The sequence below is a fragment of the Eptesicus fuscus genome, chromosome 16 (assembly GCF_027574615.1).
Source record: "Eptesicus fuscus isolate TK198812 chromosome 16, DD_ASM_mEF_20220401, whole genome shotgun sequence".
NCBI lineage: Eukaryota > Metazoa > Chordata > Mammalia > Chiroptera > Vespertilionidae > Eptesicus > Eptesicus fuscus.
The window spans coordinates 54,277,013-54,302,388 of NC_072488.1; the positions used below are offsets into that span (position 1 = coordinate 54,277,013).

Sequence of the window (25,376 nt, forward strand, 5' to 3'; positions counted from 1 at the left end):
TCCGGTGTGGATACAATCGGGCCTGGCTGAGCAGGGGAGAGGGGACTGGAGTTGGCTGCCTGCAGGGCTGTGTGGATCAGGGTCGTCTAGCTGCTGTAACAAAGAGCCCTGGAGTCCACTGGCTTCCCACAGTACATACTTCTTACCCACGTCACAGCACAGAGCAGGTTGGCTTCGGTGGGGAGGCTCTGGTCCCAGTCATTCAGGGTTTTAGGAAAAGGCGAGTAGAGAGAGCTGTCCCAATAACACCTTTGTGAGAGGCTGGGACACAAGGACGTCCTGGGAACCGTAGCCAAGAGAAGCCGGAAAAGGCATTTCTTTCACTGTTGACAACAGGATGTGCCCAGAGACTGCCATAAATACTTGGGAGTGGGGGAGACCTTTAAGGGATGAAATTCTTGCAACAGCTGGGAGGTGAAGTTAGTACTCTGGCATTGACTCCCTTTTTAAGCCTATATTGTGATAACCTAATTTATTCATTTTTTATTCATGCATTCAATTAAAAATATATAATCGACACCTGGCCAGTGTGGGTCAGTGGTTGAGCATTGACCGAGGATCCAAGAGGTCACCAGTTTGATTCCCGGTCAGGGCTCCATCCCCAGTAGAGGGTGTGCAGGAGGCAGCTGATGAATGTTTCTCTCTCATTGATGTTTCTATTTCTCTATCTCTCTCCCTTCTTCTCTCTCTGAAACTCAACAAAAGCATATAAAAATGAAGAAAAACAATGTGCCAGGCACTATTCGAGGCAATGGAGATGCAAGACTGAACAAACTGGTAACATTCTTGGGTTCCTCCTTGTGGATGCTGTTTAGGGAGGCAGGTGTCTCTCTAATAGAACTTAGGGCTTCGGGGGCAGGGATCTCACCTAACTCATATCTATGGCTCTCACAGGACCCTGAGGGGCTTTGTCCATAGTAGGTGCTTTGTCCATAGTGGGTGCTTTGTCCATAGTGTGTGTGCAAGCATATTTCCTGAACCAGGTGGTCTCAATGAGTTAATCCTGCTCAGGATATAACAGGTCAACATGGGAACATCTTCCAAATGGCACTTTGTGTTTATCCAGTAACAAGCACTATTGAGGCAAAGGATGAGCTAAAATTAACTCGCAGGCTTTCCTAAAGCTAGCAAGAAAAAGTCCGGCTTTGGGGAACATTTTTGCTGTTTTTATGTTAATTTATTTCTGATTGCAAAAATACTTGTATCAGGTATTTTAATGTTACAAGTAAGAGAGAACTTGACTCAAACTGACTTACATATAAAGGAAATTTTTGGTTCATGGAATTCAAGAATCCAGAAATAGATCCAGTAGCTGGATGCAAAGCTTGGTCCATAGGCTCCCATCATGTCACCGGGTTATGGCTTCTCTCTGTGCCTGTTCTCCGATTTCCGGTGCGTCTTCTCCCAGCTCCTGGTGCTCCCCTCTCGGTGTGAAATGGGGGCGGCTGTTCCAGATGTCACCACTGTCCAGGCAGAGAGTGGGGCTCCGCTGGTAGCTCTGATGACAGCAGAGGAAACCTTTCTTCCCTGAAGCCCCTGCAAACATCTCACATTTCATTGGCTCAAAATGGGGTACGCACCCATCCCTGAACCCATCTCTCTGCCAGGGAGTGGGACGCACTGATTATTGGCTGACAACAGACAGGGTTCGTCCCTGCAGATGGCTGAAATGAGGGAGGGGCAGTGCCCTCAAAGTCTTGGCACCCACACAGAAGGAAGGGAGTGCTTACTGGGAAGAGACATTGATAACTGTCATTGTAAGACATCCAGCCTGGCCAGCATGGCTCAGGGGTTGAGCTTCAACCTATGAACGAGGAGGTCACGGTTCAATTCCCAGTCAGGGCACATGCCTGGGTTACAGGCTCGATTCCCAGTGGGGAGCACGCAGGAAACAGCCAATCAATGATTCTCTCTCATCATTGATGTTACCATCTCTTTCTCCCTCTCCCTTCCTATCTGAAATCAATAAAAAATGTATTAAAAAAAGAAAAGAAATCCATGCACAAAAGTGGACAATGGAGAAAAGGAAAGTTGCCTGTATTCCTAATTTCAGAAAGGGCCTCTGGTGACTTTTGGCTGCATTCTCTTCCAGAATTTTCCCATGAATATGTCAACACACATGTTACATATATGTACATTTATTTGTGTAGGAGGCTGAATACAGCCCTACCCCCCCCCCCCCCACAATATGTCCCACTCTAAACCCAGAATTGTGGAGTATGCTAAACTCTCACTCTGTAATTAGGTTATTTATATATTTACTAGAGGCCAAGTGCACGAATTTGTGCATGGGTGGGGTCCCTCAGCCTGGCCAGTGATCAGGGCAGCCGGCTGTGGGGGACAGACCATGGGAGGTTGGCTGGCTGTGGGAGGTTGGCTGTGGGACTGCACTGACCACCAGGGGGCAGCTCCTGCATTAAGCGTCTGCCCCCTGGTGGTCAGTGCGTGTCATAATGACTGGTTGTTTGGTCGTTCGGTCATTCAGTCGCTTTGGTTTTATATATATATATATATGGTATAGTTGACATTAAGATAGAGAAAGGGTATCCATTTTGGCCTAACATAATAATATGAATATTAAGGACAGAGAACTCCAAACTGGTAGCAAAAGGGGAAGTCAGAGAGATTCAAAGTGCCATTGCTGACTTTGAATATGGAGATGGCCAGGAGCCAAGCAACACAGGCAGCCTCTAGGAGCTGAGGATGATTCTGGTGGACAGGCTGCAAGGAAAGAGAGACGTTACTGCTACAATTGCATGGAATGGAATTGCACCAACACCCTGGATGAGCTTGGAAGTGGGTTCTTCTTAGGGCTCCAGGTAAGAGCCCAGGCTGTCCCGCTCAGACTTCAGACCTACAGAACTGTGAGATATTAAATGATATTGTTTTAAGCCGCTGAGCTTTTTGTGATCTGTTATGCAGCAATAGAAAACTAATAAAATGTGCCATCCTTATTTGATTAAAATGGATTATCTTATGCCTGATGTTCTGCAACTTAACTCCCTCCCCACATAGTTTATCTTGAACATCTTTTTATAGAACATATAACTTTAACGCCTTTTTATGCCTACATAATGTGTCATTTTCTGAGCTATATCATAATTTACTTAACCATTCCCCTGCTGGTGGATTATTTTCAGTTGTTCAGTACTAGGAATGATACCTCAAAGAACACCCTTCCTATGTACGTCTGTGGCCTTCCCTCAGGACGGTTAGGGAAGCTAACTCTGAGAATCACTGAAAGGGCCAGCATAATTAAATTCTGGAACACCGCCGCCAGCTCTACAGACGCCCGCTGACCTTCCCTTCCGTGAAGGAGAGGCTGCCTTTCTCATCCCTGAAATTGTGAATAGTTTTGTTTTCCAACTGTAAAATGCATGTAACAAAATTTACTATAGTAACCATTTTTAAAAAGTATTTTATTTATTTATTTATTTAATTTATTTTTTAGAGAGAGGAAGGGAGAGGGAGAGAGAGAGAAACGTCCATGGGAAACATGGCTCAGCTGCCTCCTGGACGCCCCCTACTGGGGATTGAGTCTGCAGCCCAGGCATGTGCCCTGACCAGGAATCAAACCAGCAACCTTTCAGTTCAGAGGATGATGACCAACCAACTGAGCCACACCGGCCAGGGCTACAGTAAGTGTACAGTTCAGTGGTATTAAGCATAATCACATTGTTGTGCATCCATCACCATTCTTGATGTCTAGAACTTGTTCATCTTCCCAAACGGAAACTCTGTATACATTAAACAATGCGTCCTGCCTCTATGATTTCGGCTACTGCTCTAGGTACTTCACATGAGTGGAATCACCCAGTATTTGCCTTTCTGTCAACTGGCTTATTTCACTGAGCATCATATCCTCAAGGTTCATCCATATTGTAACATGTGTCAGGATTTCCTTCCTTTTTGAGGCTGAATAATATTCTACTCTCTCTCTCTCTCTCTGTCTCTCTCTCTCTCTCTCTCTGTGTGTGTGTGTGTGTGTGTGTGTGTGTGTGTGTGTGACATTTTGTTTATGGAATTGTGACCCTTTTAAATGTCCCTAAATACACCTGTAGGTTGTGGCTGCCATTGGTTTGGAGGGGATTCGTGTCCATTGTCAGTTTATGCTCTTTTCTGCTTTATCGGCCCAGCCTCCAGTTGTCTGGGCTTTGGGGAAAAGGGGTCCAGAGAGGCCTCCCACAGGCTTCTGGGTCTCCTTTCCTCGGGAAGAGGTGCTTCGGGCCTCTCCTGTCCTGACCAGGGAGGAAGACACGTCAGGTAGAGCCCCAAGGGGGACCAGGGTGGCTATGCCTGGAACCTGGGCAAAGTGTTGAGGGAGAATGTGGAGCAGAGGTAGGCATCCTGAGGAAGGAGGGGCTGAGAGGGAGCAGACACTCAGGCAGCACGAGGAGGAGAGAAGGCCAGGGAGCCTGCTGATGGGACTGCCTGGGACAGGGGACAGGGGAAGGGGGGTGGGGGAATGGCCGCTGCAGGGGAGGGAGAAGAAACCGATTCTTAATATATTTGGTTGCCAGCCGCCATTCCTACAGAGCAGGTGGCTTTCCTGGGGGACTGGTCAGGTCACGGTACCTGATGGAGCCCTGGCTGTGGCCAGTGCTGCGCTGGGCACGGTGGTGGGTGAACCAAGGGCACAGCACCGCTCTCAGGAAGCCCTGCTGTCTTTCTGAGAACACACGAAAGACACCCCACTCACCAGGAAGCTCAGTCTGGAGAAACACTGACCCCCAAACCCAAACCTTAGTGGCTTAGGACCACAAATGTTTGTTTCCTGTCCAAGCTCATGTGCAGGGTGGGGGACCACGGGCTGTGCTCATCACGGTCTCCTGGGTGCGGAGAGACACACCGACACCGCCTTGAACTTGGCCGCTCACCGTGCCAGGGGAAAAGAGAATTCCGAATGTCTCATCCTGGCTGGCAAGTGTCCCAGCGGAAGGGGACCCCCTTTCCTTCTGCTCAGATGCATCTTCAGGACAGGCAGGGCCCCACCCTATTGCATACTGGGCGGCAAGGACGTGCAATTCCGCCTCTGACCAGAAGATGGCGACCGGGAGCGAGGCACAGAAGCCGTGCGCGGAGCCCTGGGAACCCGCACCTCCTTTCTCCCTGGCTTTACTACGCTGAGCCTGAGCCCCTGGGGGTTCATCTCTCGGCACCCCAGGCCCACACGCCTACAGACGTTGCTGTGTTCTGCTGAGGAAGGCGCTCCTTCATGGCAGGCCGGTTAAAAAAGCCCAACCTTCTGTGATTTCTTGCAGCACCAAACACCCGGGCTTTACAGCATCTTAACTCTCATTTCTTACTATTCCAGGTATTTGTGTGACTGTCTCCCACTGGAACGGGAGCTCCATGAGGACAGGCCCGTGTTTGGGGTTAACGCGCCTTCCGGTCCCTAGTGCCTGTCTGAGCACTTGGCACGGAGTAGGCAGTCAATTACTATTTGCTGAGTAAATGGATGTGGCCCCAGGCTGGGTTCCAGGGCAGGGTGTGCCCTGCGGGCTGGTTGCGGGGACTGCCCAGAGGGCGATCTGAGCAACTGCTGGGAGAGACCTCCTCCTCGGGGAAGAAGAAACCAGCTCAGAGCTTGAGCCTGCAGCAGAGCCCTAGCGTTTTGGGCTGCCCCAAGTGTGGGTCAGATCTAAAAACAGCCAGGTGTACCACCGTCATGGCTCAGTGGTTGAACTTTGACCTCCTATGAACCAGGAGGTCACGTTTGGATTCCCGGTCAGGGCACATCCCTGGGTTATGGGCTCAATCCCCAGTGGGGAGCATGCAGGAGGCAGCCGATCAATGATTCTCTCTCATCATTGATGTTTCTATCTCTCTCTCCCTCTCCCTTCTTCTCTGAAACCAATAAAAACATATTTAAAAAACAAAACAAAACAAAAAACATCCAGGTGTGTGTCCCCAGCTCAGACCCCAGGGACAGATGTCTGTGAGTAAGCACTCAAACAGCAGCTTCGGCCAAAGCGCTGGGACATGTCGGTTCACGTGGCCGAACACATGGAGAAGCCAGAGTGGCATGCGGGCTTCTTCTCGTTTCAGGGTAGAACCCTCAGCTTTGGGGTCTCCGGGCGCCAGGGGACACGGCCCTGGCAGGGAGGGCCACATGCAGCCAGACCTGGTGGCAGTGCAGAGGGGGCAGTGCCCACCGCCACACTGCCGCTGGCCTGACGCATAGGTGAACGAGTCGCAGTCATGGTTGAGGAGCCATGGGTAAGAGGTGTGAAGTCCTGCAGTGGCCCAGGTAAGAGACAACAAAATGTGGTTAAACACCACTATCCTGAATTGGCATTCCTGGGGAGACCTGAGTTAGTAATGAAAAAATGTAAATACAGGTAAAAGACTGGCAGGAGGCATGCCGAGTGGTTGAAAATGGCTATTTCTTGGTAGAATTATGTGTGATCATTACAAATTGTCTCTGTACTTAAAAATAAAGGGGGGGAAGGGGCTGAAAGGGAGTGAAACCAAAGAAAGGAAAACTTCCCTCCCTCCTCAAATATACTAGCAAACAGATGCTTTTAGAAAACAATTCAAGCCCTAGCCGGGTTGCTCAGTGGTTAGCGTGTCGGCTGGTGGACTGAAGGGTTGCAGGTTTGATTCTGGCCTCGAGTTTGTACCTTGGTTGCAGCCTCAATTCCTGGCCCCGAGTTGGGGTGTGTGAGGGAGGCAACCAATGGCTGTGTCTCTCTCACATCGAAGTTTCTCCCTCTTTATCACTTGCCCTCCCTTCCACTCTTCCTAAAAACCAGTGGAAAAAAATATCTTTGGGTGAGGATTAACCAAAAAAGAAAAGAAAAGAAAAGAAAAGAAAGAAAGAAAGAAAGAAAACAGTTCAAATTAGTATAGATTCGGCCTTCTTTTGGTTGTGTGGCAAGGCAGGGCTGGTATGAATCAACAGTGGTACAGGAGAAGCAGGAATCCCCAAACATGGAGGGTGGGCTGGGAAGTAAGATTCTGGAAGGGTGAGAGCAGTGCTCAGCCTTGTTACAGGAGGTGGCCCTGGATGTGGCAGGGCTCCGGTACCAGGACACCCAGCAGCAGAAGCCAACATCCAAGTGAGGCCTCAGGGGTCATCCGACGGAGCTGGCAGGTGTGAGATGGGGAAGGGGCGGAGGTGGAGGTGAAGGCTCAGAGGGGGCTGTGGGAACCCTGCTTTGGAAGCTTCCGAATCCAAGGTCTTGTCAACCCTAGAAGCCAGAGATGGAAGTTGCCATGACTTTGGAGCTTCTCAAAAGAGGGAACCAGCCCTGGCTGGTGTGGCTCAGTTAGTTGGAGTGTTGTCCTGTACACCAAAAGGTCATGGGTTCGATTCCCAGTCAGGGCACATATCCAGGTTGTGGGTTCAATCCCTGGTCGGGGTTTGTACGGGAAGGAGCCAATTGATGTTTCTTTCTCACATTGACATTTCTCTCTCTCTCTCTCTCTCTCTCTCTTCCTCTCTCTCTTCTCTCTCTATCTCTCTCTCTCTCTCTCTCTCTCTCTCTCTCTCTTCCTCTCTCTCTTTCTCTCTCTCTCTCTCTTCCTCTCTCTAAAATAAATGAAAACATATCTACATATAAAGAGGAGACAATATAGGGGTGGTACAAGGATGGGAGAAGAGCAAAAGATGGATATGAAGGAGAAAAGGTGATGTAAGAGAATTAACTTCTGAGAGCAGAGGCCTGGGTGAGGGCTGGGCACCTTTTGGGGCCTGGAAACTTGAGAAACTGGTCATGAGCAGAGGTTTTCTAACCACTGAGAAACTACTGACCTCTCCTTGTGTCATACTCTGAAGTGTGACTCAGTTGGTATTGGCCTGTGGTCAGGAGCGCAGCCTCAGCTCTGATCAACAAGGGGAGGTTCGAGAGTCAGCCCTCGCCAAAACCGGTTTGGCTCAGTGGATAGAGCGTCGGTCTGCGGACTGGGGGGTCCCAGGTTCAATTCCGGTCAGGGGCATGTACATTGGTTGCGGGCACATCCCCGGTGGGGGGTGTGCAGGAGGCAGCTGGTCGATGTTTCTCTCTCATCGATGTTTCTAGCTCTCTATCCCTCTTCCTTTCTCTCTGTGAAGAACCAATAAAATATATTTAAAAAAAAAAAAAAAGAGTCAGCCCTCACCATCGGATCTGTCTTTAGTTGGCCACAGTGGTGCATCAGGAGCTTTTGTTCAAGACACGAAACAGGTGTGAGGTGTGCTTGTCATTTCTCAACCACCGGTCAAGCTTCCAGGGTCCTCAGGCTGACGAGGCACCAGAATGGGCCCTTAGAGTCAGCTGATGCAGGAACATCTCTGTGACACCTGTTTGAGAAGGTATCCAGGGAGGTACGTCCAAATAGTGAGGGGAAACTAGACCATATAAGGCTCCTTCTAATCATTCATCCATTTATTCCATCCATCATGCGATTTCCTTCCCTCATTTCTTCCTTGCAGATCAATTCCATCCCATCCACCCATCCACCCATCCGTCCATCCATCCATCTAAAAGGACACAAGGGCATGCTCACTTTCCTGACTGCTGTAATGGTTTCACAGTTGTATACAAGTGTCAAAACTCATTAAGTTGTACACTTTAGATGTATGCAGGTGAGTGTAGTTAATTATATATCAACAAAGTTGGGAAAAAGGAAGATAATTAGTGAACATCTATCAACAATGTTCCCAAAGAGGTATAAATACTTTTTTTGGAATTATTTTGTTTTTAAAAGAAAACACTCTTTATTAAATAATATCATAACCCTAAAAGATATAAAAATGTATAAAATTTAGGATGTGTAGGGAAGCTATCCTGAGTCATAATTCTGTCCCATTTAAAAAATTATGATTCATATTGTAGTTGTAAGTTTTGATTAGTTTTATTGTTCAAACATTAACAAATTACTTTAAAATATGTTTTTATTGATTTTAGAAAGAGAGGAAAGGAGCCCGGCTGGCGTGGCTCAGTGGTTGAGCGTCGACCTACGAACCAGAGGTCACAGTTCGATTCCTGGTCAGGGCACATGCCCAGATTGCAGGCTTGATCCCCCATGTGGGGCATGTAGGAGGCAGCCGATCAATGATTCGCTCTCATCATTGATGTTTCTATCTCTCTCTCCCTCTCCCTTCCTCTCTGAAATCAATAAAAATATATTTAAAAAAATAAAGAAAGAGAGGAAGTGAGGGAGGGGGGAGAGAGAGAGAGAAAAAAAACAAAACACATTGATGTGAGACAGAAACATCAATTAGCTGCCTCCAGCATGTACCCTAGCTGGGGATCAAACCTGCAACCTGGGCATGTCCCCTGACCAGGAATTGAAACTGGCAACCTTTCAGTGCACAGGACTACGCTCAACCAACTGAGCACAGGGCATATGTGACGTGAAATATATGGTGCTTAGGTGTGTAGTATGATGAGTTTTTTCCACCCCAATATATTTTTATTGATTTCAGTCAGAGAGGAAAGGAGGAGAGAGAGAGATAGAAACGCCAATAATAAGAGAGAATCATTGATTGGCTCTTTCCTGCATGTCCCCTACTGGGGGGGTGGGGGTTGAACCTGCAACCCGGGGAATGTGCCCTTGACTGGAATCGAACCTGGAACCCTTCAGTCCGCAGGCCAATGCTCTATCCACTGAGCCAAACTGCCTAGGGCAATGCGATGAGTTTTTAGATGCATACACCCATGCAATTCACACCCCAATCAAGATATAGAACATTTCATCACCTCAGAAGGCCCCTTGGTATCCTTCCCACATTCTCCTCTCATATCTTACCATTTTTTCTGTTTTCCGCCCCCCACCATAGATGAATTTAGCCTGTTCTAGAACTTCATATAAGTGAAATCATATAGAATCTAGTCTTTTGTGCCTGACTTCCTTTTGCTCAGTCTTTGAGATTCATTATTTTGTCACATGTATAAGCAATCATTCCATCTTATTGCCAAAGAGCATTTATTATATACCTTAATTTGTTTATTCATTTACCTGTTGATGGGCATTTGGGTTATTTATAATTTTTGGTTCTTATGAAACATTTTAGTAATATTCTCTTCCTTTGATTTTTTAAAAAAAATTTTTTTATTTTTTCAATTTTTTTATTAAGGTATTATATGTGTACATATCTTACCATTGCCCCCCCCCCACCCTTGATTTTTTTTATTATAGTACTATATATATTAAAATTTGCCATTTTAAGCACTTTAAATGTACAATTCGGTGGCATTCATTACATTTAAAATGTTGTGCCACCATTACCAATATCTACTTCCAGAAAAACTGTCATCATCTCAAACAGAAACCCTTTCATTTCTCCTCCCCGCAGTCCCTGGTAACCTCCACTCTGCTTTCTGTCCCTATGAATTTGTCTGTTCTAGACAACTGATGTGAGTGGCCTCATACAATGTTCATTTCACTTCGCATGATGTTTTCAAGTTCACCCATGTTGTACAAGCATCAGAACTCGGCCCCTTTTGATGGATCGAGAGCATTGCATTGTGGATGTGCGCCACATTTCGTTAACCCAGTCGTCTGTCGACGGACACCTGGGTTGTTTACGAGTTTGGCTCTTGTGGATAATGCTGCAACGAACACTGATGCACAAATATCTACTTGTCATTCTTCTAGTATATTCCTAGGAGTGTAATCGCGGGGCCGTCTGTCTGTGAACATCCTTGTACAGTCTTTGTGTGTCCATCTGTTTTCATCTAGCGCGAGTCAAGGTGTAGAGGTGGAGCTGCTGGGTCATAGGGCAGGGGTATGCTCACCTCCACGAAAAAGTGGCAATTCAAGTTTCAGCGATCGGGCCGTTTTATGCTCCCACCAACAATGTGTGTGGTCTTCATCAACATTGGGTGTGGTCTTCCCCACATCCCGCCCTTTATGTGCCAAGTGATGAGTGTGATTTTTAACATCACACTATCTTGCTCGATAGATGTTATTGTTTATTTTTAAAAATTGAGATATAATCAGCATATGATATTAGTTTCAGGTGTACAGCATCATGATCTGGTATTTGTATGTATTGTGAAATGTTCACCACCATAAGTGTAGTTAACATTCATCAGCATACTAGTGCGTAGTCACACTTGTTTTCTTGTGACGTGAACTTGTACTCTCTTAGCAATTACCAAATATACAATACAGTACCGTGAACTATAATTACCATTACACTCAGGACTTACTTATTTATAACTAGAAGTTTGTGTCTTTTGACCACATCCACCCACCACCAATCTGCTCTCTCTTTCTATGAGTTTGGTTTTTTTGTGTTTATCTGTTTTGTTTTGTTTTTAGATTCCACATATAAGTGAGATCTTGTCTTTTTAATTGTAGTCATTTTGATGCCATTATCTTGTAGTTTTAATATAGAATTCCCTCATGACTTATGATATTGAGCACTTTTTCAAGTGTTTATTGGTCATTTTTTATCTTCTTTTGGAAATTAACTGTTCACATACTGTGCCATTTGAAAAATTGTATTGCTTTATTATTATGGACGTAGTAGTTGCTACAACAAGGAGCTCATAGATAGACCCACATGTACACGGTTAGTTGATTTCTGACCAAAGTGCCAAAGCAATTCAATAGGAAAAAAATTTCCCCCCTCCCACAAATTGATCTGAAACAATGGAACCTCAACCCAGCTCATTTGAGACGAATCATAGACCTAAATGTAAAAATTAAAAACAATAAAGCTCCTAGAAGAAAACAAGAGGACATCTCCTTGACCTTGGAGAAAGCAAAGAGTTCCTGAAGAAGACACAGAAAACAGTAACTTTCACGCAGGAACTCTGGACCGGGGCTTGACTTGCCATGTGCCAGTCCACAGACCCCACCAGTAGGAAGACAGTGGGACCTGCCTGGGGGTTCTTCACATGGGACCCCCGAGGCCTGGGTAGAGGCTTGTGACTAACTATGGGGACTGTGTCCTGTACCTTCAACACCCCAAGCAAGGACTTACTGGAATATCTGATCTGGTCTCACCGCATACTCCACAACAAAGAAAGACATGAGTCACCTTCCGGGGCCTTTTCCCCTTAATTAATGTGGTCTTCACACATTAGACCAAGGTCTCCACAAGTGCTCAGAGCAGGCCTCCTGTTGTGAAGAGGCCTGATGACAGGAGGGGGGGGGGGGGCGTTGTATGAGCTGGCTGCAAGTTGGGTAGCAGCTTTGCCCTGGACACTTACGAGACAGGACCAGTGGAGTAGGGGAAAACTTGGGGCCTGCTGTCTGATGGACCTGGGTTCAGACCCTCAGACCTATCCTCTCAGAGCTGTGTGTCCTTGGGCCGCTCTGAACCCTGGTTTCTTTGTACGAGGTTAATCGAGTTTGACATCAATTGACCATTCGGTCTGAGGGCTGTTTTAGGCAGGGTGGGGACCCTGGCGGTGGAGCCAGCCTTGCCCTCAAACAGTCCACGTGGAGGTGGAGACAAATGCAGTACCTCAGGCTCCGCTTTGCCCAAACAAGCTCCCTTTCCTAAACTTCCTGCTTCACCACCAGTCCCTCAGCCTCCCAGGCCCCAAATATTGCCAGACTTTCGCTTCTCTCTTCTATGTCCTGTATCCAATTAGCTACAAAGTCCTATCAACTCTTCCTTTAAAATGCCTTTTAGCAAGAAATCCTCCTGTAGCCAATACTGCTATTGCCAACCCGATTCCGATTCCTTCTTATTCTTCCCGGCAGAATCCCAACTTTGTTCGGTGTGGCAGCAAAAGGGACTCCACCCCTGTCCGCTCACAGAAGCTGAGTGGAGGCCCTGCAGGGGCTCAGGAAAGGCCGTGTTCTAGACCAGGAGGCTGCGCTGCAGGGAGGACTCAGCCGGGCCGGGCCTCCTGGCAGTGGCTGGGTGGGATCCTTAGCGATGACACTGAGGGGCCTGGGTGGGACGTGCTTCGGGAAGGGTCCTGACAGGTGCCTCTCCCATCTCGGCAGCCGGAGGTGAGAGACCCCAAAGGAGGTAGAAGCTGGGGTCTAGTCTCCCCACCCACTCAGCTCAGAAAGTTCTAGTCTGTGTGTTTGGGGAAGATAGGGAGCATGGACCCCCCTGAGGTACCGCTCCTCCCCCACCCTTCTCCCCAAATTGGTGTCTGTGGTAAACCCTGTGACGTGGGGAGGTGACCTATCAGAGAAGAAGGTCCCGGCAAGGTCAGACTGCTGGGCTCCCAGCCTCTATAAAACGGGGCGCGGGGGCTGCCTGGGCAGCTGCCCACCATGGCCTCCTGGATCCTTCTGCTCCTTGCCTTGGCGCTCCTGGGCTCCCCAGGTAAGGACACCCCCCCAGTGTGGATCCCCACGGCTCCCCACCCCTCCCAGCTTTCTTGCCATCATCACGGAGGCCTTTCCCTCAGAACCTGGTCCAGCCCAGCCTGCCAGTGACCTGGCCGATGGAGAGACAGCCCGTGGGAAGGAGTGAGCCGGCTGGGCTCCAGCCCAACACTGCTGTTTCTTCCCCAGGTCTCCCCTTTTCTGGTGTGACCTCTGAGTGCTCCGACCCGGCGATGGCCCCCCTGAATGACGGAGAGCAGCTCTTCCTGGGCCTGGCCCAGGGGGGCCCCCAGGTACCGGGTTCCTGCTCACAGACACTCCTTTCTCTCCTCCATGGACAGTGCCAGGGGCAAGGGCTGGGGTCTCTAAGGAACAGGGAGGGGGAGGGGAGGTGTGAGCTGCTTTGATTCACACCCAGGCCTGGGGGAGGGGGCTGCTACATTGGTCTGCTAGGCCCTCCCTAAGAGGACCCTCTGGGGTCTGACAGGAGACCAGAAGAGGGGTGCATGCAGGCTGGCAGAGGTGTTGGTCTGGGGTCTCTCAGGAGGGTGGGCAGGGGCCGGCCAGCCTGGTTCAGGCCCTTAAGACAGAAAGGTCACAGATGAACCTGCTGGCCTGGGAGTGTGTGGGAGACGCCTCGAGGGCCTTCCTTTCCTGACAGGCTGACCTGCCGACCACCTGTTGGCTGTGCAAGAGGATAATCCAGCAGCTGTTGGACATGGTGGGGGAGCAGCCGGATAAGGTGAGGCTTGTGGGGCCTCGGCCTGCTGCTCAGGGAGTGGGGCCTGGGCCGGTCTCCCTCGGTTCCCAGCAGGGGATCCTGGGCCCCTTGAGTGTCCGTGGATGGACCTCAGAGAAACCCGGGAAATCATGACAGCCTGGGAGTGTGGACGTGGGAGGAGGGGTGGGCATGGTTTCGGGCAGCTCTCAGGGCGGAGCTTTGTGAGGCGGGTTCCAGGGCCAAGTCAGCCCTGGTAAGTTCCAGATCTGCACCTAGCTGCGTGCTCTGAGGAGGCACGAACTCCGGGCTCTGTTTTCTCATCTGTGGAATGGGATGGACCACCATTTCCACCGGGCAAGTTGCCTACGCCCTTACAGGAGCAGAAGCGGGGGCGGGGGGAGGTGTGCTCCGTCCCCGACGGGCACTGAATAAATGCCTAACAGGTGGATGTGTCACGACCAAGAACCATGGTCTCCCTTCCCCTCCCTCTCCCTCCCTCTCCCTCCCTCCTCCAACCCGCTGAGCATCGTGGCACTGCCCGGCCCACCCTCAGGCCTGGGTGCGCAGATGCGTCTTTCTCCCCGGGGATGGCAGCAGAAGATACTTTAAAATCGGAGGTGCCAAGGCTTCGAGCTCTGATCGCCTCCTGACCTTCCCACACACCTCCTGTAGGGGGAGAGCCAGCCCGGCCCTGACCCAGGAGGCCACACGGGCAGAGCCTTTAATGTGGGGCTGGCAGCCCCGGACACCATTCTCCACTCAGAAGCCGGGGGGCAGTGGGACAGGGGGCTGACACGCTGGCAGGGCCAATAGCCTTCTCTCAAGAGCCCCTACTGCCAGGCTTTGGCCCGAGCCTGGGGCCTGGGAGTGGGAGCCGGGCCCTGTCTCTCCAGGCCCTGCTCCCAGGGCCGCCTGGCGCCAGCTCCTCCCACCCGGCGCTGCCCAGGGCCCAGGGCTGCCGGGCCTGCGGGGGGCAGAGCTGGGCGGGGCCCCTCCGGTCCCGTGTCCCACCGTGACGCTGCCACCGCAGGACGCCATCGCCAAGGCTGTGTCCCGCGTGTGCGGCAAGGTGAAAGGCGTCCTGAGAGGCCTCTGCAAGCGCATCATGAGGAAGTCCCTGCAGCGCGTCTCCGCGGACATCATGGCTGGCAAAGAGCCCCGCGCCATCTGTGTGGACGTCCGCATGTGCAAGGCTCGGGCCGGTGAGTGCAGAGGGGACGGCAGGGCTGGCTCCTGAGGGCCCCACCCCGCCTCCCGCAGCAGGTATGACAGGGGCTCAACACACACACACACACACACACACACAGAAACTTCATAAGCAGCTCATGTGTGCTCCCGCCCGCGTGCTTCCTTGTTTGGACACATTACTTCCCTCACTTCCGACATGGGCAAGGGTGGAGACGTGGGGCAGGCGGGCTTTCGCTGGAAACGTTGGAGAAGCTCTCATCAGGAGCTTTGGGAAATGCTCCTAAGATCTTGGGGCTTTTACCCCTGGCAATCCTGGCGTCAAGTCAGGTCCCCATCTCTCCTCAGCTGTGTGACGCTGGGCAAGCAACATAACCTCTCTGGGCTCCAGGTTCCTCAACCTTGAAGTGGGGGTGGGGTGGGGCGGGTAATTTCTATTTCTGAGGTTGGAAGGAGGATGAATGAGATAAAGAGCTTAACCCCGAGGAAATGCCCTGGGACTGAGATATTCCAGAGACAGCAGAGCCCGGATCAGCGCCAATCCCCGCCCCGCCCAGAGCTTTGGGGATGGGAGCCTCGGCCACACCCTTCCCCACGGCCCTGGGGCCTGAGAGCTGGGCTGGGGAATCCTGCTGGGCAGGGAGGGCTCCCCCAGCCCCTTCCCCAGCACTTTCCAGGCTGTGCCCAGAGAACAGGTGGGGCTGGAGGGGGCCTAGGACTGGCCCTGGCAGCTTCCCCAGCCCTCAGGGGTGCTTTGGGCCTTGGTGCTGCAGACACGGGGGTCGCCCCTTAGTGTGCGGTCCCCGTCGCTTCCTGTCATTAGATCCTGTGGCTTTTATCTTCAAGGCCCCCCAACCCGCACAGTCTCCGGACTGGCTTCCGGGATGTGGCTGTGGCGTGCTGAGCAGCGACAGGTGGCTCTGAGTCCCCGCAGACCCCACACACCCCACAGCTGGCTCTTCTCTCCATTCTAGGTCTCCTGTTAGCCTCTGGCTCCGCCCAGGGGAGAAAGCACAAGAACCCCAGCCCTCGCTCGTGGCCCCTCCTTCGGTCCTAAATCCGGAGTCAGCCTCCAGTTTCTCACCTCCCTCCTCCTGCCCCCCCCTCCCCCCCCCCCCGCCCCCCCCCCCCGGAGAATAAAATGTGCATGCTTTCAGCAGCTTCTTTTCCTTTGGTGGATTTGGGGGGAGGAAGCGGGGAGGGGCGGAGGCATGTCGGGGTAACTCATCCATTCATTCAGTAAATGTGTGATCTGTGGCCCCCACACTGTTCTCCGTGCTGGGGATTAAGTGGTGGACACGGCAACCTTAGCAGCTCTCACACATGTGATCATGAAACGCTGATCGAGCACACACTAGAGCCACATGTTGCTACAGCGACTGGGGTCCTCGGCAAGTGTACCCCAGAAGCTTCCAGAGCGGCCGGGGACACCAGCAGGCCCAGGGAGAGTTCTGCGGGTCCTAAGGAGCAGGAACCATCCTCCCCTGGGCAGCCAGCCGCCTGCTGCTGTTGGGGAGAGCGTATTATTTAGGGTTCCTTTGGTTTCAGCAACAGCAGCTTTAGTTCACTCCGACTTACATAAAAAGGTGATCTATTTGCTCAAACAATGAACACGTCCACAGAGAACTTCCGGCTCAGAACGATCCAGAAATGTGTGGTGGCCCCTGAGCTCCAGGCCTGTGTCTGTGCCATCCTCCCATTTTTTCCCCACCTCCACGGAGTAAGCCGACCTCAGGCTACCTTCCTTCTGGATGGCAGACGCGGCGCACCCGGCCCAAACGTGCCATCTGTGCACACGTCATGGGGCGGTGGGGGCGGGGGGGAGTCCCTCGGCAGCTCCTCGTCCAGGCTTCCTTGGAAGAGCCAGGAAGCGCCTTTCCCAGGAGCCACGCCTGTTTCTCCGCAGCAGCGCTCCTCAGCCCCGCGGGCCGGGCGCCCCCTGGAACCCATCCCTCTCCCCAGGGGCATGGGGCACACTGAGCAGCATAGGACACGTCAAGGCACACTCCTGGGCTGAGGTGGGCCCACGTGGCCCTGACCATGTGGTGGAGATGGACATGACAATCTGGGAAGAGGTTGTAGCCAGAAGAGGGGAAGTAGATCCTGGCCACACAAAGAGCAATGGTGCATCCGCCAGGGTTCAAACACACACACACACACACACACACACACACACACACACACACACGTCTTCTGCATGTATGTTTATGTTACCATTTGTATTAATTTGGCTTAACAAATGGCTAGATGGTGGTGACATTTCCGGAGGTGGGGAAGACATCGGAGGGGTGGGTCTGGAGGGGATAATGAAGGATTCTGCTGTGTCCACGTGAAGCGCGTCTAGCAGATATCCGGTAGAGATGTCAAGCAGACCACTCAGGCGGGGAGGGGCGACGGGGCCAAGATCCACCTTTGAAGTCCCGGAATTGGATGAGATGGCCGAGAGCAGTGATTTCCAACCTTTCTATCCCATGGCTCACATAAACAGTTACTAAAATTCTGCTGCACACCAAAAAAATATATATTTCTCTCAAAATAGGTATAACTTTGATTTATTCATATTGGACAGCTATGTTGTGTTGGCTGTTTTTATTAAAAAAATATATGTTTTTATTGACTTCAGAGAGAGGAAGGGAGAGGGAGGGAGAGATAGAGACATCAATGATGAGAGAGAATCATCGGTCGGCTGCCTCCTGCACGTCCTCCATTGGAGACTGAGCCTAAAACCCAGCCATGTGCCCTGACTGGGAAGCGAACTGTGACCGCCTGGTCCGCTGGTCGATGCTCAACCAGTGAGCCACAATGGCCGGGCTGTTTTTTAACTTGACCATCTAAGGCAGTGGTTCTCAACCTTCCTAATGCCGCGACCCTTTAATACAGTTCCTCATGTTGTGGTGACCCCCAACCATAAAATTATTTTCGTTGCTACTTCCTAACTGTAATTTTGCTACTGTTATGAATCATAATGTGAATATCTGTGTTTTCCGATGGTCTTAGGCTCTACAGCAGCGGTTCTCAACCGCGACCCACAGGGTGAGAACTGCTAGCAGGGTCGCCTTAGACCATCGGAAAACACAGATATTTACATTACGATTCATAACAGTAGCGAAATTACAGTTAGGAAGTAGCAACGAAAATAATGTTATGGTTGGGGGTCACCACAACATGAGGAACCGTATTAAAGGGTCGCGGCATTAGGAAGGTTGAGAACCGCTGGTCTAAGGGAAGAGAGGTCAGCGCCCCTGACCGAATAGTCAGGTATTGCATGTTCTGAAGTTTTGCGGCACTCAAGTTGAAAATCGCTGGCCTAGAGTGAGTGCCGACGGATAAAGCCAGTGTCTGAGGACAGAGCAGCCCGTCCACACGAGGAGGCCTGGGTGGTGGAGGAGGAAGAGCCAGCCAGGAGGAGCCAGTGGGACAGGGGGAAACCAGGCACAGAGCCAAGGAGCCAAGAGGACAAACTGTTTTGGGGACGAAGGCGTGGCCCGCCATGTCCAGCGCTGCTGGGAGGTGGACCGAGGACTGGCCGCCGGCTCTGGGGCCTTTGGGTCTTGGTGACCTTGATAGGAGCCGTTTCTATGGCTAGGAGGGGACAGCACCCCCTGGAGTGGGCGTTGGAGTGTGACGTCAGCATATACGCACAGCTTTGTTAAGGGTTTGCGGTAAAGGGTTGGAGAGAAATGGGGCAGAGCTGGAGGCCAGGTGGAGTTCAGGGTGGGGTCTGGGTCTAAGTGTTTGCAGGCTGCTAGGCATGGCTGATGGTGCAGGACATCACCGGGAACAGTGCAGGTAAGGCCTTGAGAAGGGAGAGGGTGGGACCAGGGCACAAAGGAGGGTCAGCAAGAGCTTCTAATGGCGGGAGAATTAGGGGGTAGACTCACCTTTAGGGATAAAAGCAAGCCCAGCCAGCTTCTGGTTATTGCTCAGAAGGGAGCGTGAGTGCATATGAGGTGCCTGCTCCTCCCCAGTCCCTTCTCAGTTCTCTAACATCACCTCTCTCACCACGGGCAGCCCTCAGAGGCCAAGTTGTGTCATGTGACCCCCGGCCACTTCATAGACCCCTGACCTAAGCTAGAGCAAATGACTCTCTCTCCTGGGAATTTGGAACGTCCCCCATTTTAGTCCAAACCACCTTAGCCAGCCCTGGCCAGGTCCCTGCAGCTGTCCCCTAGGGGTCTTCAGATTTCCTTCTCCCCCACACCCCTTTCTCCACACCTCACCAAGGGCTCTCTTAACAATGCAAACCGCTCCTTAGTGTGCTGGGAGAACCCTTCAGCGACTTCTCATGGAATTCCGGACCAAGTTCTGACTCTGTGTTAGATTCTGGTGTCAGAATAGTAAGCCAATAACATACAACACCTGCCTCGTGCAAGTTGCTGTTAAAAAGTAATTATAACGTCGCCTTAAATGTACCCAGCACACTGAATCTCTGTTGTTAGGAGAAGTAGAAGTTATCAGTTTAATTAACCGGCGTCCCCTAAGTAGTGCATGTCAGCTCATGTGCAGCTGTGTGTGCATATGAACATGCTGAGTGTGAAGGTTTTCCTCAGGAGAAGCGCTGGCGATCGAGCTGGGTGACATCTCGGGCTTTTTACTTGCACTACCTGTTTTATCAGGGAACACTGTTTTTAAAAAGAAATATTTTTATTGATTTCAAAGAGGAAGAGAGAGGGAGAGAGAGATAGAAATATCCGTGATGAGAGAGAATCATTGATTGGCTGCCCCATGCACACCCCCCCCATGGGGGATCGAGCCCGCAACCCGGCATGTGCCCCTGACCGGAATCGAACCTGGGACCCTTCAGTCCCCAAGCCAACACTCTATCCACTGAGCCAAACCGGCTAGGGCAGGGAACACTATTTTAAAAACTGTGGTAAAAAAAACCCGTAACATAAATTTTACTATTGTAAATTGCCGGCTTGATCTCCAATCGGGGGCATGCGGGAGGCAGCCAATAGATGTTTCTCTCTCATTGATGTTTCTATCTCTCTATCCCTCTCCTTTCCTCTCTCTGAAATCAATAAAAATATATTTTAGAAACATACAAACAAACAACAACGACAAAAGACAATTCAGCTGCCAGGCAGGAATTTGTGGCGTTAACAACTGGGTGGGTGTTGGAGAAAAAGCCCGGCGAGCCCTGCCCAGGCCACTGCACACAGGCCGAGCGTGGGCACACCGTGGGCTGCAACCTCAGGGGCTTCGCACTGCGAGGTGTGGAGGGACTTCACCCAAGTCGTCCAGCCAGTTCATAGGTCCACGCTCAACCCCTGAGCCACACCAGCCGGGCTGGCTGCGGTATTGTTTTCAGCCATGCCCCAGGACGTGCGTGGCTTTATAGTGGAATCCAATAAAATCCGAGTTTTTTTGTGGGGACAGTCCCTGAGGTCAGTGTTTGAGGTTGGTTCTGACCCAAGGAGGCTTTCTCACAGCTGTCTCCTTTCCCCTCTTCCTCTGACAAATTAGCCCGCCTACAGCTTAGCCCGAATCTTCAATGAATCTATTCATCTCCCTCCAGGTGCCTGTCGTCACTGCTTCCTCTGTTTGTGAGAGCACCTTGGAGCTCGAATCTCTCCCCACTGGGTTGCCAACGGAGTCAGTTTCTTTAGGGAGGGCTTTGGCCTCCTTCTCCTCCGCGGGGAAAGTCTCGAAGCCCAGGCCCGGTGCTGTGGGCCAGGACAACGGCGTGCTTCTGTCTGGGTGTCACCGCCACGCGGGGAACTGAGTGCTCCGTGGGGACAGGGGGCAGCAGCCAGGCCTCCTGGGCTTGCCTCTTCGGGTGGGAATTCCCTGCCTATGAGCTGGGGCAAGAGGAAGTTGTAGCCCCAGTATTTTCAGCCACGCCACACTCCGCGCAGAGCCCCACGCCCACCCGTGGGGGCTGAGCAGCAGGAGAAAGCCCTACCTCTGCGCTGCCCTCTCCTGGGACTTAGTCGTAGCGACAGTAGCTGGGGGCAGGATGATATTCTCCCGGGAAGACAGCCTTCTACCCTGTACATGCTCTTGTCCGCACATGTTTGAGCTGGGAGGGGGCGGGAGGGAGAAGGTGGGTCTTGGTTCAAATACCACAGACTCTTGTGGTTCTTGCGAAGTTTCAGTAGATTTTTTTGGGAAAAATTATTTCTATATTCGGTTGATGTATTAGGTCAATTTCCAGAGAATTTAAATGGTTGCTTTAAAAATAATTTCCACCAGTTTCTCTGGGAAATGGGTCCCTTGAGCGTCTCGTAGGAGCTCAGAACAGGCCTCTCCAAAACGTGCCACTTTGGTATGTGAATTATTTTGAGTTGAAGGCCGTGGTGATCTTGCAGGCTCGCGAGAAACTTTTACCTCTCTCTTAAAGAATTTAAATTAGGGGCCGTGTCTGTAAGAAAAGTTACACGGAGAGAACTTGTTAGGATCAGAGGCCTCTGTGGATTGGAACTAACACATCCAGAGGGAGGGGGCTGCTGACAGCTACAGGCTCAGCCATCATGGCGTGAGCAAGCAGGAGCTATGCAGGACCAAAACCACGAGGAAGCAGCCAATGAAAATGAACATAATAATAATAATAATAATTGTGGATTAATAAAATAAAAATAAAAATGAAAGCTAACTATTTTTTAAAATATATTTTTATTGATTTCAAAGAGGAAGGAAGAGGGGGGAGAGAGAGAAACATTAATGATGGAAGAGAATCATTGATCAGCTGCCTCCTTCACGTCCCACAATGGGGATGGAGCCCCAAACCAGGGCATGTGCCCTGATAGGGAATCACACCATGACTTCCTGGTTCATAGGCTGATGCTCAACCACTGAGCCACACCGGCCGGGCTAAGAGCTAACTCGTGTTGAGCATTCTCTATACGGTGGGCTCCGTTCAAAGTGCTTTACAACGTTATCTCATATAGTCCTCCTGAAAACCGAGAGCCCCGTGTGGTTTCCGGGTGAGGAAATGGAGGCACAGAGCGGGTACCTAACATGGTCAAGGCCCACAGCTAGAAGTGGCAGATCTGGGGTTACAGCCCAGGCCGTCTCTTGCCTCTCCTGCCACTCAAAGGAGCAGGTCTGGTAGTGCTAGCAGGGTGACAGGGGACGGGGACTCCCGTAGCCCCTGACTTCCGGAATCTCCATGTCTTGTTCTGGTTGCATTGCCTCAGGCTTCCACCGTGGACCCACCATCCTCCTCCAACACTTCTTCAGCCACTCCGAGTAGGTCTGTTTCTTGCCTCCGATTGAGACTTTTTAAAACAATCCTCACCTGAGGATATTTTTTCCATTGATTTTTAGAGAGAGTGGAAGGGAGGGAGGAGGGGGAGACAGAGAGAGAGAAAAATATCGACGTGAAAGAGATACATCCATTGGTTGCCTCTCTCATGCGTCCCGACAGGACCCAAGCCAGGGATCAAAACTGCAACCGAGGTACGTGCCCTTGACCAGGAATTGAACCCACAACCGTTCAGTCAGTGGGCCGACGCTCTGACCACTGAGCAACCGGCCAGGGTGAGGCCCTTAGTTTCTGTAGCCTGAGGCAGTGGGGATGCGCAGAGGGCTCATGTCCATTTATAAATTCCTGCGGACCCCACAATAGGAAGGGGGAGGGCCCTGCAAAACTGCTCAGCTCCTTGCCTTACTGCGGTACCTTCACTAAGTCCTCTCCTGCTCGCCCCCACTCCCACCCCAGGGAGGACATTCCTTTGGAGGCCTGGCGGACCTGACTGTGCCCACCAGGGGGAGCGGGTGCCCAGTGGCCGGGCCTGGTTTGGACAGACTTGCCTGAATTGCTTGATGGTCCTTCATCAGTGTGCTTAGATGAGGGGCATTTTTCTTTGTTAAAGTTGCGGATTATTTTCCACAGTTTGTATGTAGCTATCAAGTCCAAAGGTGCTTCTGGTCTCCAGCTGGTGTGGGTGATCTCCTGTGATGATTTTATTACCAAGACTAGTGGCCTGGTGCACGAAATTCGTGCACGGGTGTGTGTGTGTGTGTGTGTGTGTGTGTGTGTGTGTGTGTCCCTCAGCCCAGCCTGCACCCTCTCCAATCTGGGACCGCTTGGGGGATGTCTGACTGCTAGTTTAGGCTTGACTCCACAGGGATCAGGCCTAAACCAGCAGTTGGACATCCCTTTCGCAATCTGGGACCGCTGGCTCTTAACCGCTCACCTGCCTACCTGCCTGATCACCCCTAACCACTCTGCCTGCCAGCCTGATTGCCCCCAACTGCCTCCCCTTCCGGTCTGATCACCCCTAACTGCCCCCCCCCCCACTGCCGGCCTGTTCACCCCCAACTGCCCTCCACTGCTGGCCTGCTTGCCCCCAACTACCCCCCTCTGCCGGCCTGCTCACCCCTAATCACCTCTGCCTAGGCCTCGCCACCATGGCTTTGTCTGGAAGGACGTCCGGTCTCCTGGAAGGTCTCCCGGTTTAATTAGCATGTTACCCTTTTATTAGTATAGGTTATTAGTATAGATTCACTAGGAATCCAACTCAAAGTCAGTGGTACAGGTGCTGCCACCTACTGGAGGAAAATAACTGTTTCATCACAACTACATGAAAAGAAATTGTATGACAAACCTCAGAGCTCCCAACCTTTTTCCTGTTTCCCTCATATCAACTGGTATTATTATGGGTCAACTTTTTGTAAAAACAATTAGATACCAATAGAAAATGTTGCTTTATTTTCTAATTAATAGCTAATAAAATGTGTACTATTTGTCTAGGGCAGTGATGGGCAACCTTTTGAGCTTGGTGTGTCAAACTTCGCCAAAAAACTGAGCATAACTCGGGTAGTGTGTCACTTTGAGGAAAAAACATTATTTCGCAAATGTTTCATCCTCAGGAGCAGCAAATGTTTCATCCTCGGCATGCGGCCACCTCAGCGGCCGCGTGTCATCAGAAATGGCTACGTGTGTCAGTGCTGACAAGCGTGTCATAGGTTCGCCATCACTGGTCTAGGGCTTCCTATGCGCTAAGCACTTTACATACATGATCACATTTATTCTCACCAAAATCTTATGAGCTAAATATTATCATCCCTATTTTACATACAGGGAAGGTGAAATTCAGAAAGACTAAATAATTGCCTACTCCCAGAGTTCACTCTATTAAACATTAGGCTGTTTTGACTCACCTTTAACTTAACATTGGATCATTAGCATTTCATTATTTGACTAAATTAGCACACTTAAAAAAAGGCACACAAATCCTGAAAATATTTCAAGTGTATTCCATGATTAAACAAATAAGTAAATATATTATGGATAGTGAAAATCAGATTTTCACTGTTGAAATTAGAGTAACAAAAATGGAAAGGGGGAGGGTTATAACGCACCCTGTATATTGAATTAGAATCAGAAGAATTAGATATAGAAACAGACACAGGTGTATATGTAAGCGTGTGTGCCTACAGACATATATTTTCTAGCTTTGTCCTGTAAGAGGGACTAGAAATAATGACAATCCAAGTAGCTATGAGCATACTAGCTCCTAGATCTCAGCTTCTAAGTACCATTCTCTAATAAAAGGAATCAGGGAATCCTTGGAGAGATGGCTGATTCTAGAGCAAGAACAGGGAAAATATAAATGAGGTTGGAAGATTTGCCATGCTAGCAGAAAGTGCTCAAAAGTGATGAGGACATTACAAAAGGACATAGAAGCCATGTTAACAAGGTACCTACTGGCCAACTATGAGACAATTTGAATAACAAATAAATAAAGATAGTAATAGATCATAATTCATAGAACAGAGCAAAAATCCATGACTCCATATTGATATAAATAACTGCGTGAATAGATAAATGAGGAAGAAAGGAAAGCTCTTCCTTACAGTAGAATTCCAGCTAATAAATGTAGGAGGAACGATGAAAATAGGAAATCACCATGTGGCTAACATCTCAGTAATACTTGTTGCAGGCAAGAACCACCAATGGAGCGCTAACATTAGTGGGTGAAAGTCTGATGAGGAACAAGGTATGTTCATAGTCTCGAGCTATCTTCCCACCAGGTGCTTCTTAGTTACAAAGGGGAAAGCAATACCTTTGCGGTGGATGAATCTGTAGGCGCCCTATCCCGGTGGTCGCGCGCCTAACCCAGGGGTCAGCGCGCCCATCGCCAGGAATGGGATGCATCACCTTCACGGCCTGCGGGGGTGGGGGGGGGGGGAGCACTGAGAAGGACACAGCATCCCTTTCCTGACGTTCCTGCCCCAAATGCATAACCTCAGCCTCATCCTGGAAAAACACGAGGCGCATCCAAGGAGAGGA

General features: G+C 50.6%; 1 protein-coding gene across 1 annotated transcript; it reads left to right on the forward strand.

Annotated features, from left to right (window-relative positions):
* Positions 1 to 13,176: 13,176 nt before the first annotated feature.
* On the forward strand, positions 13,177 to 16,214 carry GNLY (granulysin). The gene is made up of 5 exons (XM_028131820.2): positions 13,177 to 13,228; positions 13,420 to 13,523; positions 13,892 to 13,972; positions 14,982 to 15,153; positions 16,111 to 16,214. Exons 1-5 carry the CDS (start codon positions 13,177 to 13,179, stop codon positions 16,191 to 16,193), a joined length of 492 nt encoding a protein of 163 aa, XP_027987621.2. The 3' UTR covers positions 16,194 to 16,214.
* Positions 16,215 to 25,376: the final 9,162 nt, after the last annotated feature.

Coding starts and splice junctions, on each gene's coding strand:
- GNLY (XM_028131820.2), top strand. CDS start 13,177: ATGGCCTCCTGGATCCTTCTGCTCCTTGCCTTGGCGCTCCTGGGCTCC. Junction 13,229..13,419: donor GGCGCTCCTGGGCTCCCCAG/GTAAGGACACCC, acceptor TTTCTTCCCCAG/GTCTCCCCTTTTCTGGTGTG. Junction 13,973..14,981: donor TGGGGGAGCAGCCGGATAAG/GTGAGGCTTGTG, acceptor CTGCCACCGCAG/GACGCCATCGCCAAGGCTGT.